The 15,454-nt window shown below is 38.3% G+C and overlaps 1 protein-coding gene across 2 annotated transcripts in view; it reads left to right on the top strand.

Annotated features, from left to right (window-relative positions):
- elp2 (elongator acetyltransferase complex subunit 2) overlaps positions 1-15,454 on the top strand; it is a 154,865-nt gene that overhangs the window by 33,542 nt on the left and 105,869 nt on the right. For both annotated transcript variants that reach the window (XM_072575494.1, XM_072575493.1), the window contains exons 5-9: positions 2,826-2,903; positions 4,585-4,649; positions 6,185-6,251; positions 7,461-7,604; positions 10,793-10,888. In XM_072575494.1, coding sequence (XP_072431595.1) covers positions 2,826-2,903; positions 4,585-4,649; positions 6,185-6,251; positions 7,461-7,604; positions 10,793-10,888 — 450 coding nt within the window. The remainder of the gene's footprint in view (positions 1-2,825; positions 2,904-4,584; positions 4,650-6,184; positions 6,252-7,460; positions 7,605-10,792; positions 10,889-15,454) is intronic.

Genomic DNA, 15,454 nt, shown 5'->3' on the forward strand with positions numbered 1-15,454 from the left:
TGGGTTTTTTGAAGAAGTAGCAAAGAGGATTGATGAGGGCAGAGTGGTAGATGTGATCTATATGGACTTCAGTAAGGCATTTGACAAAGTTCCCCATGGGAGACTGGTGAGCAAGGTTAGATCTTTTGGAATAAAGGGAGAACTAGCCATTTGGATACAGAACTGGCTCAAAGGTAGAAGACAGAGGGTGGTGGTGGAGGGTTGTTTTTCAGACTGGGGCCTGTGACCAGGGAAGTGCCACAAGCATTGGTGCTGGTTCCACTAATTTTGGTCATTTATATAAATGATTTGGATGCGAGCATAAGAGGTATAGTTAGTAAGTTTGCAGATGACATCAAATTTGGAGATGTAGTGGACACCGAAGAAGGTTACCTCAGATTACAACAGGATCTTGATCAGATGGGCCAATGGACTGAGAAGTGGCAGATGGAGTTTAATTCAGATAAATGCGAGGTGCTGCATTTTGGGAAAGCAAATCTTAGCAGGACTTATACACTTAATGGTAAGGTCCTAGGGAGTGTTGCTAAACAAAGAGACCTTGGAGTGCAGGTTTATAGCTCCTTGAAAGTAGAGTTGCAAGTAGATAGGCTAGTGAAGAAGGTGTTTGGTATGCCTTCCTTTATTGGTCAGAGTATTGAGTACAGGGGTTGGGAGGTCATGTTGCAGCTGTACAGGACATTGGTTAGACCACTTTTGGAATATTGCATGCAATTCTGGTCTCCTTCCTATCGGAAGAATGTTGTGAAACTTGAAAAGGTTCAGAAAAGATTTCCAAGAATGTTGCCAGGATTGGAGGATTTGAGCTATAGGGAGAGGCTGAATAGGCTGGGGTTGTATTCACTGGATGTCGGAGGCTGAGGGATGACCTTATAGAGGTTTACAAAATTATGAGGAGCATTGTTAGGATAAATAGACAAAGAGTTTTCCTTGGGTTGGGGGGGCGGTGGGGGTGGAGTCCAGAACTAGAGGGCGTAGGTTTAGGATGAGAGTGGAAAGATCTAAAAGAGACCTCAGGTGCAACGTTTTCACACAGAGGGTGGTACGTGTATGGAATGAGCTGCCAGAGGAGAAAGTGGTGGAGGCTGGTACAATTGCAACATTTAAAAGGCATTTGTATGGGTCTGTTTCCATGCTACACATCTCTGACTCCTGTCTGTCTATTCTCTTGACTATACTACGTTTGATTATAACTACATTTCAAGAGTTCTCTTTCCCCCTCTTGAATGGCTTTCTGTACCATGGTACTATGATCAATTTATTCGGCTTTCCTATAGCCTCCACTCTCTTCCACATGGAGCAAGAATCTTAAACCTGTCAGACATGCTCAAGAACTGAGGCTGTTTCAGCACTATCTCCTGGATCCCCCAAATTGCCTCATTGCAAGTCACACCATCTTTCCCTGACCACTGACCAAATTCAAGGTAGCTAATGTAAGGAGTGTGATTGCCTCCTGAAAGACATGATCCAGATAAATCTTCCCCTTCCTGATGAATCATACTGTTCAAAACTAAAGACTGCAGCTCATCTTCTCTGAATTGGAGTTCCTGGGACAAATAACACTTGCAGCAGATGTTGTCACTATGAACCTCACTAGAGTCGACCAGCTCTCCCATCATTCAGGTACAACACATCGCTTAATCCTGCATCCTCTGTTTTATTTTCTTAGTTCTTAATTTGTGTTTTTACAAGAAAATTCATGTGAGTGTTTAGGTTTTAATCTTTAACTATTTCTCCTATTTGCCTTCAATAGGTAAGTTTTTTTATAATGTGGTTGAATTAGCAGCTATGACCAAGCAATGAACTTGCGGGTTTTCCTGTGATGTTGTACTTTGTTTTTGTGCTGGATTCCCCGCTCCCCCCCCTGCCCCCCCCGCCCCCCCGCCCCCCAAATCCTGAGCTTCAATTTATCCTCTTAAAAACATATGTTACAAACGATGAGCCAAAAAAAGCAAGCAGGAAAGCACCTCTTCATCTCTACACTGAATTCCTGTGCTGCCACCAAAGTCACCAAACTATATACTCACTCTGGTTGTGTGTCACTCTGGATTTGATCTCTTCTTCAAATAAACTGGATTATCATAGCAATTTAGAGTGAATTTGTTTTGTAAATTTGAAAAAAAGACATACTTTTTTCCCATACTTTTTTGGGACTCTGTTAAGCAATTCACTACCACAACTGAGATGAAGACTAACTGTGATAATGTGACAGATAACTTTTTTTGCTCCATTGCTACTAACATTTTGGCTGCAATCTATATGTCAAATTTTACTTGAATCCCAGTCTTGAATGCAAGTTTCAGCAGCCTCCCAGGTTGTAATTGTTGATAGAGTGTCAGAGGCAAAAGTGTTCATCTTTACGGTAATGCACTTTACTCAGGTACTATGGATAATATATGAAGGTGGTTTTTAGAACAGGCTATTCTCAGAAACCATGTTGTTTGCTTTGTTGCAACACTTTCATTTTAATCCAACTTTACTGACATCCCGGAAGTTCTAATCAACCCTCAGTTTGCTATTTCTGGTTGCGTAAATGCCAGTACATTGACTTTCTTCAGTTTCTTTCTTGAGTTAATTTTAAAAATATATTGAAGATGTGGGTAATTACTCTGAGTGAAATAGAGTCCTTTTTCCTATTTGTTTTTCTGAGCTTAGACAGAAGATTATTACTGCATTCATTAATTATAAATGAGGATAATCCGTAATTCAGTCGTTTTGAGCGTGATTGAGAGTCTTTGCATTTTATTATAACTTGTATTATCTTCTTTTTTATCAGCATTGTAGTTTGCAAAATGCAAAACTAAATTCAATAAATTATTTATGGATAGGTGAATGTGTACAAACCCTGACATTCGGTAATGGATTCATGATGGATGTTGCATTAGCACAATTACCAGGCAGTGATGGTAAGTGCTGACGAATTGGAATTCCAGTTGATCTTCCACATGTTAATTGTGGATTGTCCATGTCTTTAGTTATGACTTGTTAGAGGAATATTTTAAACGAATATGAACATATGTCAAAAATAGCATTATCATTTGTGTAATTATTAAAATATAAATTTACCATATCAGGACTTTTAGGAGAAGGTGTGGACAAAGAGAACTGTACAAAATGGAGCTTAATAATAACAAAGAAAATGGGAAAGTAAAGAGTGGAATGATTTAAAATGAGGCAGAAGAATGAGGAAAATGTGACTCTTCAGATTGGAAAGGTGTGGTTGAGAAAGTAGAATAAATGATATATATACGCATATATATTTTCTAGAAAGAAAAAAGTAGATGTGGTTGTTTAAAATTTAAGAGGTGTGAATAAAAAAATTCTCACTTAAATCTGAAGGCAAAGCTGGCTGGGGAAAAGGGAAAAAAATGTTGTACAGTACTGAATTTGAATATTTTTGGCAAGGTGTCATGTTGCTGAAGCATTTGTCTTGCTGTCATCAGGGTAAAAACAAAAATATGATTGCGACAGTTTATAATACAGGTGAAGAAAAGTGCTGAATGGTTAGCAAGTCAGCTCTGACTAAGGGTGTAGACATGGAGAAAGTTATGTGGAGCTATCAGCTTCCTAACTTTCACCTAAGGTAATCTGTTAAATCAGCGGCATGGCTCATTTATGTTCGCTAGAAGCGACCTATGTTAATAAACAAGGTCCTGTTCTCTGCAAACAAAAGGAATATGTTCAAATCTTGTCGCTTCTCAAATTATTCGGGATCTTGGAGAGCCTTGCTTTCTCTATTTTGGCGAGTTAGAGTGAACTTGCCAACCAAACAGCACCCATTTTTCCAGTTGTATAAATTGTAGCAGCCATTTGATATTTAACATTCTTTGGTTTGACCTGATGAGTGAGAGATTAAAGCTTTGACCACACGTTTGTCCTTTCAACAATTAAAAAGACACAGTCAGAATTAGAGTGGTGTTTTTAAAAAGGATGAAGAACTGCTGCTTTCATTATTGTCAGTGTCCCCAATAGAGGATAATAAATCATCTTTTGGCCAGTTTGTTGTGGATCATCTTTTGCCATGGAGAATTGGATCAAGGACTGTATAAAATATATGCTGTTCATCATTTTCATGACCTTCCCTTGGATCCTGCATCGTCATAATGCTCAATGGCATTTTTGCATTTATTTTGAAACCATTAGATTTTATAAATGATCGTTGCAATTTGAAACATATCAACTCACCAAAACACTGTCACTTAGAGGATTATCAGTAATGAGCATGGAAATAGGTTGAGCTTAGAAAAGTAACTATGCAACTCAGAACTGAGAAGATATAAATCCTTCACTTGGCTTGATTTAATTTTACTTTATGTAATGGCAAACTTGTTTATTTGAAGAGGTTTTCATCCTAAAGAAGGAATATATATGTGTTGTATATGTAAAGTTTAAGATGTTTCATCTGTCTTGTATTTAAAGGAACAATAATAATAACAGGTTAAAACAACTGGTACTACTTAAACCAAAATTGATGTTAAGTAGCTATCTTGTGTGAATATCTTTTATAAAACTCCTAAAAGATTGTAGTGTATTCATTTTTTTACTATGTAATTCTGATAATCTCACTGGTAAATTGTCTGATTCCAGCTGTAATTCTGGCTTGTGGAGGTGATGATAGCAAAATTTATTTATTTGTCCGAGAAGATGGACATGTAAGTTGACAAGTTAAGAAATTTGTATTTATGCATGTTATTAATACCAATGGTGTTTGTTCATTTTGAACTCAAAACATTTGCCATGTTGAGTTGAATTCTTATTTGTAAAGGAACAAATCTTGATCTTGCTTTTCAGCTGGGGTGTATTTTGGAGGAACGTTTATGACAGGGGCAGCTGCCCTCCAATTGGAAGGATAGTCTATTTAGCTGGCCTTCCATTATTCAGTGAAGCAATAACTGCAAAATCCATCATTCTGTCATTGCTCCCATTCTCCTCCACCTCCCCATTCCCCCATCCAAATTGAACCCAGAGTCATTATCTTTCCCTCCCACTGTAAAGAGCTGCCTGGCTGAACTGCCAGTACTGTGTTGTGATCGCTGCTAGGGCGGCACGCTGGCACATTGGTTAGCATTACTGCCTCACAGGCCAGAGACCCGGGTTCAATTCCCACCTCAGGCGACTGATTGTGTGGAGTTTGCACATTCTCCTCATGTCTGCATAGGTTTCCTCCTGGTGCTCTGGTTTCCTCCCACAGTCCAAAAATGTGCAGGTTAGGTGAATTGGCCATGCTAAATTGCCCAGGAGAAAGTGAGGACTGGAGATCAGAGCTGAAAAATGTGTTGCTGGAAAAGCACAGCAGGTCAGGCAGCATCCAAGGAGCAGGAGAAGGGCTTATGCCCGAAACGTCGATTCTCCTGCTCCTCGGATGCTGCGTGACCTGCTGCGCTTTTCCAGTAACACATTTTTCATGCTAAATTGCCCGTAGTGTTAGGGGCAGGGGTAAATGTAGGGGAATGGGTCTGGGTGGGTTGTGCTTCGGCGGGTCAGTGTGGACTTGTTGGGCCGAAGGGCCTGTTTCTACACTGTAAGTAATCTGATCTAATCTTATCTAATCTAATCTAATTACTGCTGCTCCCTGAACCTTTGCCTCAGTAGAGCTATCTGCACAGGAGCAGCTCACATGATGTTATTATATACTGAATGGAGTATCATCAGCCATGGATATGTAAATTCATTCTGGTTTAAGAGCATTTGTCACGATTTTAATGGTCATCTTTGCATTTGTGCTAATTGTGGCAGTGACATCTCAAAGTTTCTGTGTCTAGATGGTAACACTGCAGTTTCAATGTTCATCAGTTAACTCCACAGACAATTGACTAAATACTTAGTAAATCATATGCTTTGTTTGCAATATTGTATTTAGGTCACTTTTCTAAATGACTTTGACAACTTAAAACAAAATTACTTTCACAGATCTGAAATCAAAATCCACCTATGTCTATTTTAAAAGTCCAAATGCCTAAAATGATATTATATTGTACATCTTTATCACAAGAGATTAAAAATTCCCATCTGTTAGTCATAACTTTCTCGATAGAAGAATATAAAAAAAGCTCATATTGTCCTGCCCAGGTACAGAATGATGTTCTATTTGTATAAAGTAGTTGACATCTGTACACTAATTTTGTTTTATATTTGAATGTACTTGGATAATTGACTAGTGGTGCAGTGAAAAATTTATTTGTTGCAGTTTCAGAAAATTCATTCCCTTATGGGCCATGAAGACTGGATTCGTGGAGTTGAATGGGCTCTATGTGGTAAGCTCACTGGTTGTTCAATATACTGGAACTTGTTATTTTGAAAATTTGTGATTCACAGCAACTGTCACACAGTCTGTTGTGGTTCTGTTCGCCGAGCTGGGAATTTGTGCTGCAGACGTTTCGTCCCCTGTCTAGGTGACATCTTCAGTGCTTGGGAGCCTCCTGTGAAGCACTTCTGTGATGTTTCCTCCGGCATTTATAGTGATTTGTATCTGCCGTTTCTGGTTGTCCGTTCCAGCTGTCCGCTGCAGTGGCCAGTATATTGGGTCCAGGTCGATGTGCTTATTCATTGAATCTGTGGATGAATGCCATGCCTCTAGGAATTCCCTGGCTGTTCTCTGTTTGGCTTGTCCTATAATAGTGGTGTTGTCCCAGTCGAATCCATGTTGCTTGTCAGCTGAGTGTGTGGCTACTAAGGATAGCTGGTCATTTCTTTTCGTGGCTAGTTGGTGTTCACGGATACGGATCGTTAGCTGTCTTCCTGTTTGTCCTATGTAGTGTTTTGTGCAGTCCTTGCATGGGATTTTGTACACTACATTGGTTTTGCTCATGCCGGGTATCGGGTCCTTCGTCCTAGTGAAGTGTTGCCTGAGAGTGGCTGTTGGTTTGTGTGCTGTTATGAGTCCTGGTGGTCGCAGTAGTCTGGCTGTAAGTTCGGAAATGCTCTTGATGTATGGTAGTGTGGCTAGTCCTTTGGGTTGCGGCATGTCCTCGTTCCGTTGTCTTTCTCTTAGGCATCTGTTGATGAAATTACGCGGGTATCCATTTTTGGCGAATACATTGTATAGGTGTTCTCCTTCCTCTTTTTGCAGTTCTGGTGTACTGCAGTGTGTTGTGGCCCTTTTGAATAGTGTTGAGTAGTCTACAGATGCCTAAGGATGCCTACACTTCACAGGAGGCTCCCAAGCACTGAGGATGTCACTTAGACTGGGGACGAAACGTCTGCAACACAAATTCCCAGCTCGGCGAACAGAACCACAACGAGCACCCGAGCTACAAATCTTATCACAAACTTTGTCACACGCTCTGTTCTTAATAGAATGTGAATTTTACTTTAATTTGATTTTATTGAGATTAAACTACTTCTGGGTTGTTATATACTTAATTCAAAGTTAACATTTTCTTAGCATAGCATAATTTTTTTTTCTTTTGTGCTTTTGAAATTTAATCAGTAATTATGAACCTTTTTATTTTGTACTCTAATAGATGGAAACCTTTTATTAGCAAGTTGTTCACAAGACTGTTTGATACGCATTTGGAGAATATTTATGAGGACAGAATCTACTTCCAAGTCTTACGATGGAGGCATCATTAAATTGAAGGAGGACATATTTCGTGTTCAGAGTGATAGTGAGTCTTAAAAGCTGGTGCAAATTTGAAAATAATGTTTTTCCAGAATAAGGATATAAAGTTGCTTGTCATATTTCCGGATGTGTCTGAACATTACCTAAATGAAAAGGTGCTATCTTAATTTATTACATTTGACTCTAATTTATACATTAACTTACTGGAGACACAATGGCCCAATGGTATTTTTGCTGGACTTTTAAGCCAGAGACCCAGAAAGCGTTCTGGGGACTGGGGTTCAAATACCACTATGGTAGAATTTAAATTTAATGTAAAAGAAATCTGGAATTAAGAGTCTAATGATGACCACGAATCCATTGTCAATTGTTGCCAATGACAACCTGAATGCACGAATGAACAAAAGAAAACTACTTTATCCAATGGATGTCAGCAGAGTTTCTCTAAAACTAATGGGAATGAAATGCAGAAAGTTTTGAGCTGAGGTTAAGTAATTGTCTGTTTGGAAAAACTTTGAACAATTGCTACTTTTTTCTTCTCACCAAGGAAGAGATAAAGCTCCATATTGGGGTTGTAAGAATCTTCAGACATTTTTTCATGGCATTATTTCAACTCTTTCAAACAATTTTACCTGATGTGGATGAAATTTCTAATCATTTGAGCTCCAGGTACTGGAGTACTGCTACCAAGTCTTGGATGATGAGATGAGATTCAATTTGTATGGAATATCGCTCAATATTACACACATTATAACTAGTCTCACCTCATTGGTATACAGTTCCCATTCTCTCACCTGCCAGATAGAAACTATACACTGAGAATTCCTGATATGGAAACCAGAGTGGTTCCAAGATAACTCCTGCTCGCCACTGCTTCTCTTCATCTTGATCTTCGGCATCTGGCGGTAGTATTTCCAGGCATACTCCTTGAACAGTGACTGCACGCATCCTACGTCCATAGACATTGGCATCCAACATGAACCAGTCTCGTTGCATCATCATAGCACATAATGATTCATTTACAGAGTGCTTCTGTTCTTCATTGCTGTACTTGGCACCCCTCATTGCATGGCTGCTGCCAGGATACTGCACAGAAAGATGGGCGATCAAATCAGAGTTTTGAGGAAGGGTCACCAGACCTGAAACATAACTCTGATTTCTCTTCACATGTGCTGCCACACCTGCTGAGCTTTTCCAGCAACTTCTGATTTTGTTTCGATTTACAGTATCTGCAGTTCTTTTGGTTTTCACCCATTTCAAGGCTGCTCACTTGCTTTTGTAGTACTTGCACAATTTGTGCTGGCTGCAATGCTTGTGGCATCCTTGCCATAACTTTTTCCATGTTACCCTTCAACCAGAGCTAATTGGCCCTCAGTATTGCCTGCCCTTTTAATGCAAAGTGAAGCCAATTGTCATGTTTATCAATAATGATTAGTAAAGGATGTGGGCATGTTGCTGTCTAGCACTGAGGTACATCAATCTCACACTTGTAATGTGTGCCAACCATGTACATACCACATGCATTGCATGTCCTTCAACCAAATGGCCATGTTTCAATGTCTAAGGGGAGTCAATCCTCAGTCAAGTCAAGGAAGACACCCTTCAAGCAGGAGTTGCAGCACAGTAAGTGATTGGGCATAGCCAGTCAACTGCTTAGGGTACTTAGAGTAAGTATCTTTTTCTTGTATTGGGGAAGAGAAACCAAATGCCGGGTACCCCGATAGCCAACTTGGCTCTTCGTGACCTATGCTGAGTTAGTTTGTTCTGCAATGAGAGCAAGGGAGAGATTGAGTAGCTTTTCGTGCAGTGCAGGTGAGGGAAAGGTGATCAGATGTCCTGCGTGAATGAGTAAGTAAGAGGTGTAGAGGCCATGCAGAGTTAGTTGTCTGGAGGAATTAGGTATGCGAAAGCGAGTGAGGTGAGATGTTGCATGTGACAGTGAGAGTGATAGATCATGAGCCTTGATGTGAGGTGGGTGCAGTAGCAGGCATAGAGTTTGAGGTAGCGGAGAGGTGATGACACAGAAAAGATCATTGATTATCTTGTGGCATTGCAGGGTGTTCTCTCCAGACAGTTGAGACCTCACTGATCTGCCTAGCGACCTCAAACTAGGCTGCCAGAGTCTATCAGTCCGGTATGGAAGAGGACGACTGAACGGTACACCACCCTGTCCACCAGATTTGTAGCTTGAAAGTGCGATACCAGTGCCCCTTTATATGCCACATATGGGGCAAATTATATGATCTGTGCTGTGCACCTCTGAACTACCAGTGCTTGATTTGTGTAACTGCCTTTTAAATATGGTGCTGGCACCAGGAATCCCCCAGCAGTGGAAAGTATTAAAGTACTAAATCAATTGAGACAATCAGCCTAGTATCGGATGAGCGGGGTGCTTTAGAGATATGATACTTCATGAAAGAAGTGAGTTTGTGATAATGGCGGGAGAAAACGTGGACTTCACGGAGAGAAAATGTCTGTGAAACTCGACAGAATAACCTTTAGCTGATTTCATAAGATTTAGGTTGACGTCTATGTTCTGGTTTTGACCTAGCAATGTTTGCTCACACCTTGTGCTGAAATTGACAGTTCAACTTCTTACATACGAAAACTTTAAACTTGTCATTAGCATAGCTTGTTTATTTTAAAAAGTTAATTCATGTTTAACTTTGTAATTTACACAGTCTATTTACTTTGTTAATATGCAGTAAATGATTTTGTACTACTTCTCAGGACATTTTTTTGAAGTTTTTTTTTCTTAGGGTGATGGTCTGCCATTTTCCTGGTACTGGCTGAATACAATACAGGGCAGAAGGCTAGTATAGTGAAACGTGGTCTTTGGTTCAAATTTCAGCAGATTTTCAACACATTAAGAAAGACTTGGTCAGCATTGTAGCCGATGGGTTCAGCATAATCAATGCAATCATTGATTTTGGAATTAGATTTTGTGTATGAATAAAAACCTTTTCAAAAAATAGTTGTCGACTTTGTATCAGTACTGCTTATGCATGCAAAAGGAAAATGTTTACAAATGGAAACCTTCTCAATGATACAATTTTTAAAAATTGTGGACATCTGACAATTTATTCTTTTTGGCTTGAAATACTTTATATTTAATTCCGATTCTTATTTTTATGCAGATATGTACCAATCAAATGCTAGTTCACTAATGTACTTGTTCCCTTGAACTAAATAATTAACATGCTTGAAACTGCAGTCTTTTTTCTTTCATTTTAGAGGGATTGGTGACATATGCTGTAACATTGGAAACCGTGTTAGCCGGTCATGAGAACTGGGTTTATGGTGTGCATTGGCAGCCCCCTTTTCAGAAAGGTAACATGTTGTGAATGATTGAGAGAAATTTTAGAATTTAGAGTCCCAATTTTGAGAATAAAATCCCTAACAACTCGATCAATCATCTCTGTACATCTTTAATGTGTGCCTTCAGACTCCAGCTGTCAGACCTCAATATCTCTGGCTCCCTCTCTTAAATCACTCCTTATTCTTCAAAAATATAAGAACAACACTTCCACCCTCAGTATACTGAATTTCATCAATTGTTAAGGCAGTGATGGCCTAATACTATATTCGCTGGACTATTAATCCAAAACTCAGGTAATGTTCTGGAAACTCGGGTTCAAATCTTACCATGGCAGATGATGAAATGTGAATGCAATGAAAATCTAGAATTAAGAAACTACTGTCGACTATCAAAAAAAACCCACCTGCTTCATTAATGACCTTATTTGGTCTGGCCGATATGTGACTGCAGACTCTCAGCAATGTGGTTGACTCTTATCTGCCCTCTGGGCAATCTAGCCAGTGATGCCCACACTCCAAGACTGAATTTTAAAAATCCCAACTGTTAAACACTTGCCTTCCAATCCTTTTTCAAGCTAGGCATTCATGCTTGCTTTGCTTTTATTATGCCTTTAATGGCGTGCATTGCTACTTTTAGTGATCTGTGTATTTATATTCCCAGATGTCTTTGCTTCCAAACCTGAGTTAAATTTTGATTTTCTGAATCCTATATGACCTTACTTTTTCAAAATATAATACTTCACAATTATGTATGCTACAATTCAGTTGTATACTCATTCTTCAAGTAATGTTGTCTTAATATCTGTTGAATTATTCCTTTGTTTGATGCCAAGTAAGCTGAGAACTTCTTAAATTCCAAATCTAAATTGTTATAAAGTAAATTATCAACAATAGAGATTCAAACAGCTCTGAAAAATGACACTTTACCCTTAATCTAGATGAGTTCCTAGCTATCTTTTCTTCTTCTATTTCCAGGATTCCATATGGTCTTATTGTATGTGTTCAATCCGTTTTGGAAAAATAGATACATAAATATACAGAATTCTTCTTGTCTATGCTGCACATCCAAAGATATGCAGGTCAGGTGAATTGGCCATGCTAAATTGCCCGTAGTGTTAGGTAAGGGGTAGATGTAGGGGTATGGGTGGGTTGTGCTTCGGCGGGGCGGTGTGGACTTGTTGGGCCGAAGAGCCTGTTTCCACACTGTAAGTAATCTATGCTGTGAGTTACTACTTAACTGAAGTTGGAAAAGCAAGACTTTTTCTTTTGAAATCCATGTTAACTATTTTATTCTTGTTTCTGGATCGTATTCTGTTTCCCCTTTTGGTAGTTTGAAAAATAACTAAATTCCTCTAAATGTTAGACTGACTGGTCACTTGGGCCTTACCACATCCTATTTCTGTTTGTTAAATCTAGATATAATGGATACCCATCTGTTATTCCTGTGGCACTGTATCAAGGTCAGAATCTCTGCCACCTAACGTTAAACACAAAAATTCAAACATTGCAGTCTGAGATAAACTATCGTTCCAATACTCCCCAGTGGACTCTGCAACAAAATGAGTGCAGTGACATGAACGTCAGATGCATGCCCCCTTTCCAAAACTAAAAATACTGGAAAAAGTTAGAACTGAGTAAATGAGTTTTTAATACTATGATAAGTGATCATTATTGCAAAACTCCCTGATCTTGACAAATTAACCTTTTCGACCTCATCCCTTCAAAATATAATTAGCATTTTAAGACTTTTAAATAAAAACTGCCCTCATATCTTTGCCTTTTACTGCTATCTTAGTTCTGAATCATTATTTGACTTTTGTATATGTTTTAATTCTAGTTTATAATATCTGATTCAGGATAGGTGAGAATTCTTTCATCTGATTGTTTAATAAGCCACAATGATTCTTGGCCTTCCCACATTCACTAAGGTTCACTATAAAGGACGTATTGCTGGATCAAGCAATAGATTGGCTATAAAGCATACAAAAAACTTGCAAGCAGTTGTCAGTGAGGTGAACAGCAATACCGTTTTTTACCACTGACTGCAAAGTTCAAGCTCGCAAAACTGTGACGTATCAGTTGGTCAACAAGTAGCTTTAATGAAAAGCTTTTGCAGAAAGAGAGAGAAATGGACTGTGGCTGAACCTTTGACTGCTCAAGGTGTGGGCACCATATGGCCGTGATTTCCCACTTTAAATGATTTTGATCCATTGTCCTTGATGTAGCACAAATGTAGCACAAATTTATCCATGTCAGTCTTAAAAATTTCACTTGATGCAGTCTTGTTTTGAGAGGGCGAGTTCCTTCTGTCGACTGCGTTGTGATTAGCCTCTTCCTTATTCAGTTCCTGAATGGTCTACAATTTTAAAATTGTGTCACTTTATTCTATTCTCTCAATGGATGAGTAAGTGCTTTTCTGTATTCACCTCATTGAATTCCTAAATAGTTTTAAACATCTCAAAAAGATTATTCCTGAATTGTTTATTTAAGAGACTAAGGTCAAATGTATTTTGCCAGTATTCATAATTGGACTATGTTATGCTCTAGTTAAGTATGGAATTAATCTCAACTTTATAATATTTTGACTTGAAAACAAGAGTGGTATCACTGAGCCAAAGCTGATGCTGTACAATAGTATTCATAGGAGTCTATTCAGTAACGTATGATTTTAATCTTATATAGCTCATTAGTGAAACCACATTTAAGATGATGTGTAAGATTCACATTGCAGTCGTAAAAGCACTGGAGGTTGCTTAGTACAGTATCTGAATTGGTGTGGAGATTTCAGTTTCTTATAAAGGCAGATTTGAAGAATTTTAAAGAACATGCTATAAATTGAATCTGTTAAGCAGATGAATTGCATGTTTTCAAACAATCATGAAACTAGTCTCTAATTGATATTTAAAATGAAACTAAATGCAGTAGCACCAGTTAGCAACATCATTGTTGTGATTAATACTGCAACATGTGAACAATGAATGGACAAGCTTTTTCAATTTCTTGAATTTGTTTTGCTCTTGATTTGTTATTCAAATATGGTTGTCTTCTAGTTTTTCTCTTTCCTCTGACTGTAGATATGAATTGTTACAAAAATTGACTTGGTGTTTTCTGATAACAAGAATTACTATAAGCAGTAAATCAGGCAGCAATTTCAAGGATCCATACATTGCAATGAAACATGGAAATGAGGAAGTTGCTGCTTGAGTTACTTTTGAACCTGCCAAGGGTTGACTATGTTAGACACACTGAGAGACTGAATACTTAAATATATAGAAGGGTGTATATTTGTTGCATCAATTGAAAGCACAAGAGAAGTTTGGACTTGTTCATTTGTAAATTTTAAATTTTAATCATTGCTAAACTCACTGACAATGAAAAATAATCCTGATTTGGAGATGCCAGTGTTGGACTGGGTGTACAAAGTTAAAAATCACACAATACCAGGTTATAGTCCAACAGGTTTAATTGGAAGCGCACTAGCTTTCGGAGCATTGCTCGTGTGCTTCCAATTAAACCTGTTGGACTACCACCTGATGAAGGAGCAACGCTTGGAAAGCTAGTGTGCTTCCAATTAAACCTGTTGGACTATAACCTGGTGTTGTGTGATTTTTAACAATGAAAAGTAACATTCCATCTTCATTCCATCAAATTTTAAACTGTGATTTTAAAAAAACCTCAACTTTTTCTTTTTCATCTTTCTTGCTTCCATATTTCTATTCCTCTTTTTGTTTTGATTACTGAACATGATTTGCATTTCCTGGCATAGGTGCTGCTTCTCATGGTAAGAATTCTTTAACTTTAAAGATACACCATTGCTTGCCCTATTTACACAAGCCTAGAATACTTTGTAGAGGTCCTGGGCTGTTTCCTTTTGGCATTCTCATAAAAGTGCAACACTTCATGACATTTATGGAGACCTGTAAGAATAAAGAAGGGCTACAGCTCTTTATTTACCACTAACTGCCAAATCTTGATCAGTGAATTTGTGACAAAAAAACTCATTCCTCCATGCTTTCTGGTTAACAAGTTCTGAATTGTCAGAATGTTCATTGTGACTGAAGTCAGATACATTACTGCTGCAAAATAAGCCATGTGCTTCAATTCTTAGCTGAGTATATTTTTTTTCTGAATACTTCATACAGGTGTAAATATTTAATGTGTGGAGTTATGCAACTGGATTGAAGCTGGAGGCTAATGCATACTGTTATGCAGCCCTACATTATTTTATATTTGCTGGTTTTAACATTGTACATGTTTTATATATCAGGTGCATGTGGGGATGTCACTTGGCATTTCAAGGTTGACTTAAGAAATCTTTTGAGTAACTTTAGTTAGCTAGCAATAAATAGTATCACAAGTGAAGGCACAAAACTAGGGCTTTCATGATTCTGTTAACTCTTCCATTTTGGCAAGTGTATGCCCAGCTTCTAGAATTGTTTGTCCAAGAGATGGACACATGAAATTTATTTGTGAGCTTTAACTATGTTCTTGTAGGTTTTCCATTTTGTTCATTATATGTTTTTTTTTCTGAAACTGTGACATATCTAACCTACTTAAAGTTACAAAAGCAAAACACTG

Source organism: Chiloscyllium punctatum, chromosome 8, assembly GCF_047496795.1.
Source record: "Chiloscyllium punctatum isolate Juve2018m chromosome 8, sChiPun1.3, whole genome shotgun sequence".
Lineage (NCBI taxonomy): Eukaryota > Metazoa > Chordata > Chondrichthyes > Orectolobiformes > Hemiscylliidae > Chiloscyllium > Chiloscyllium punctatum.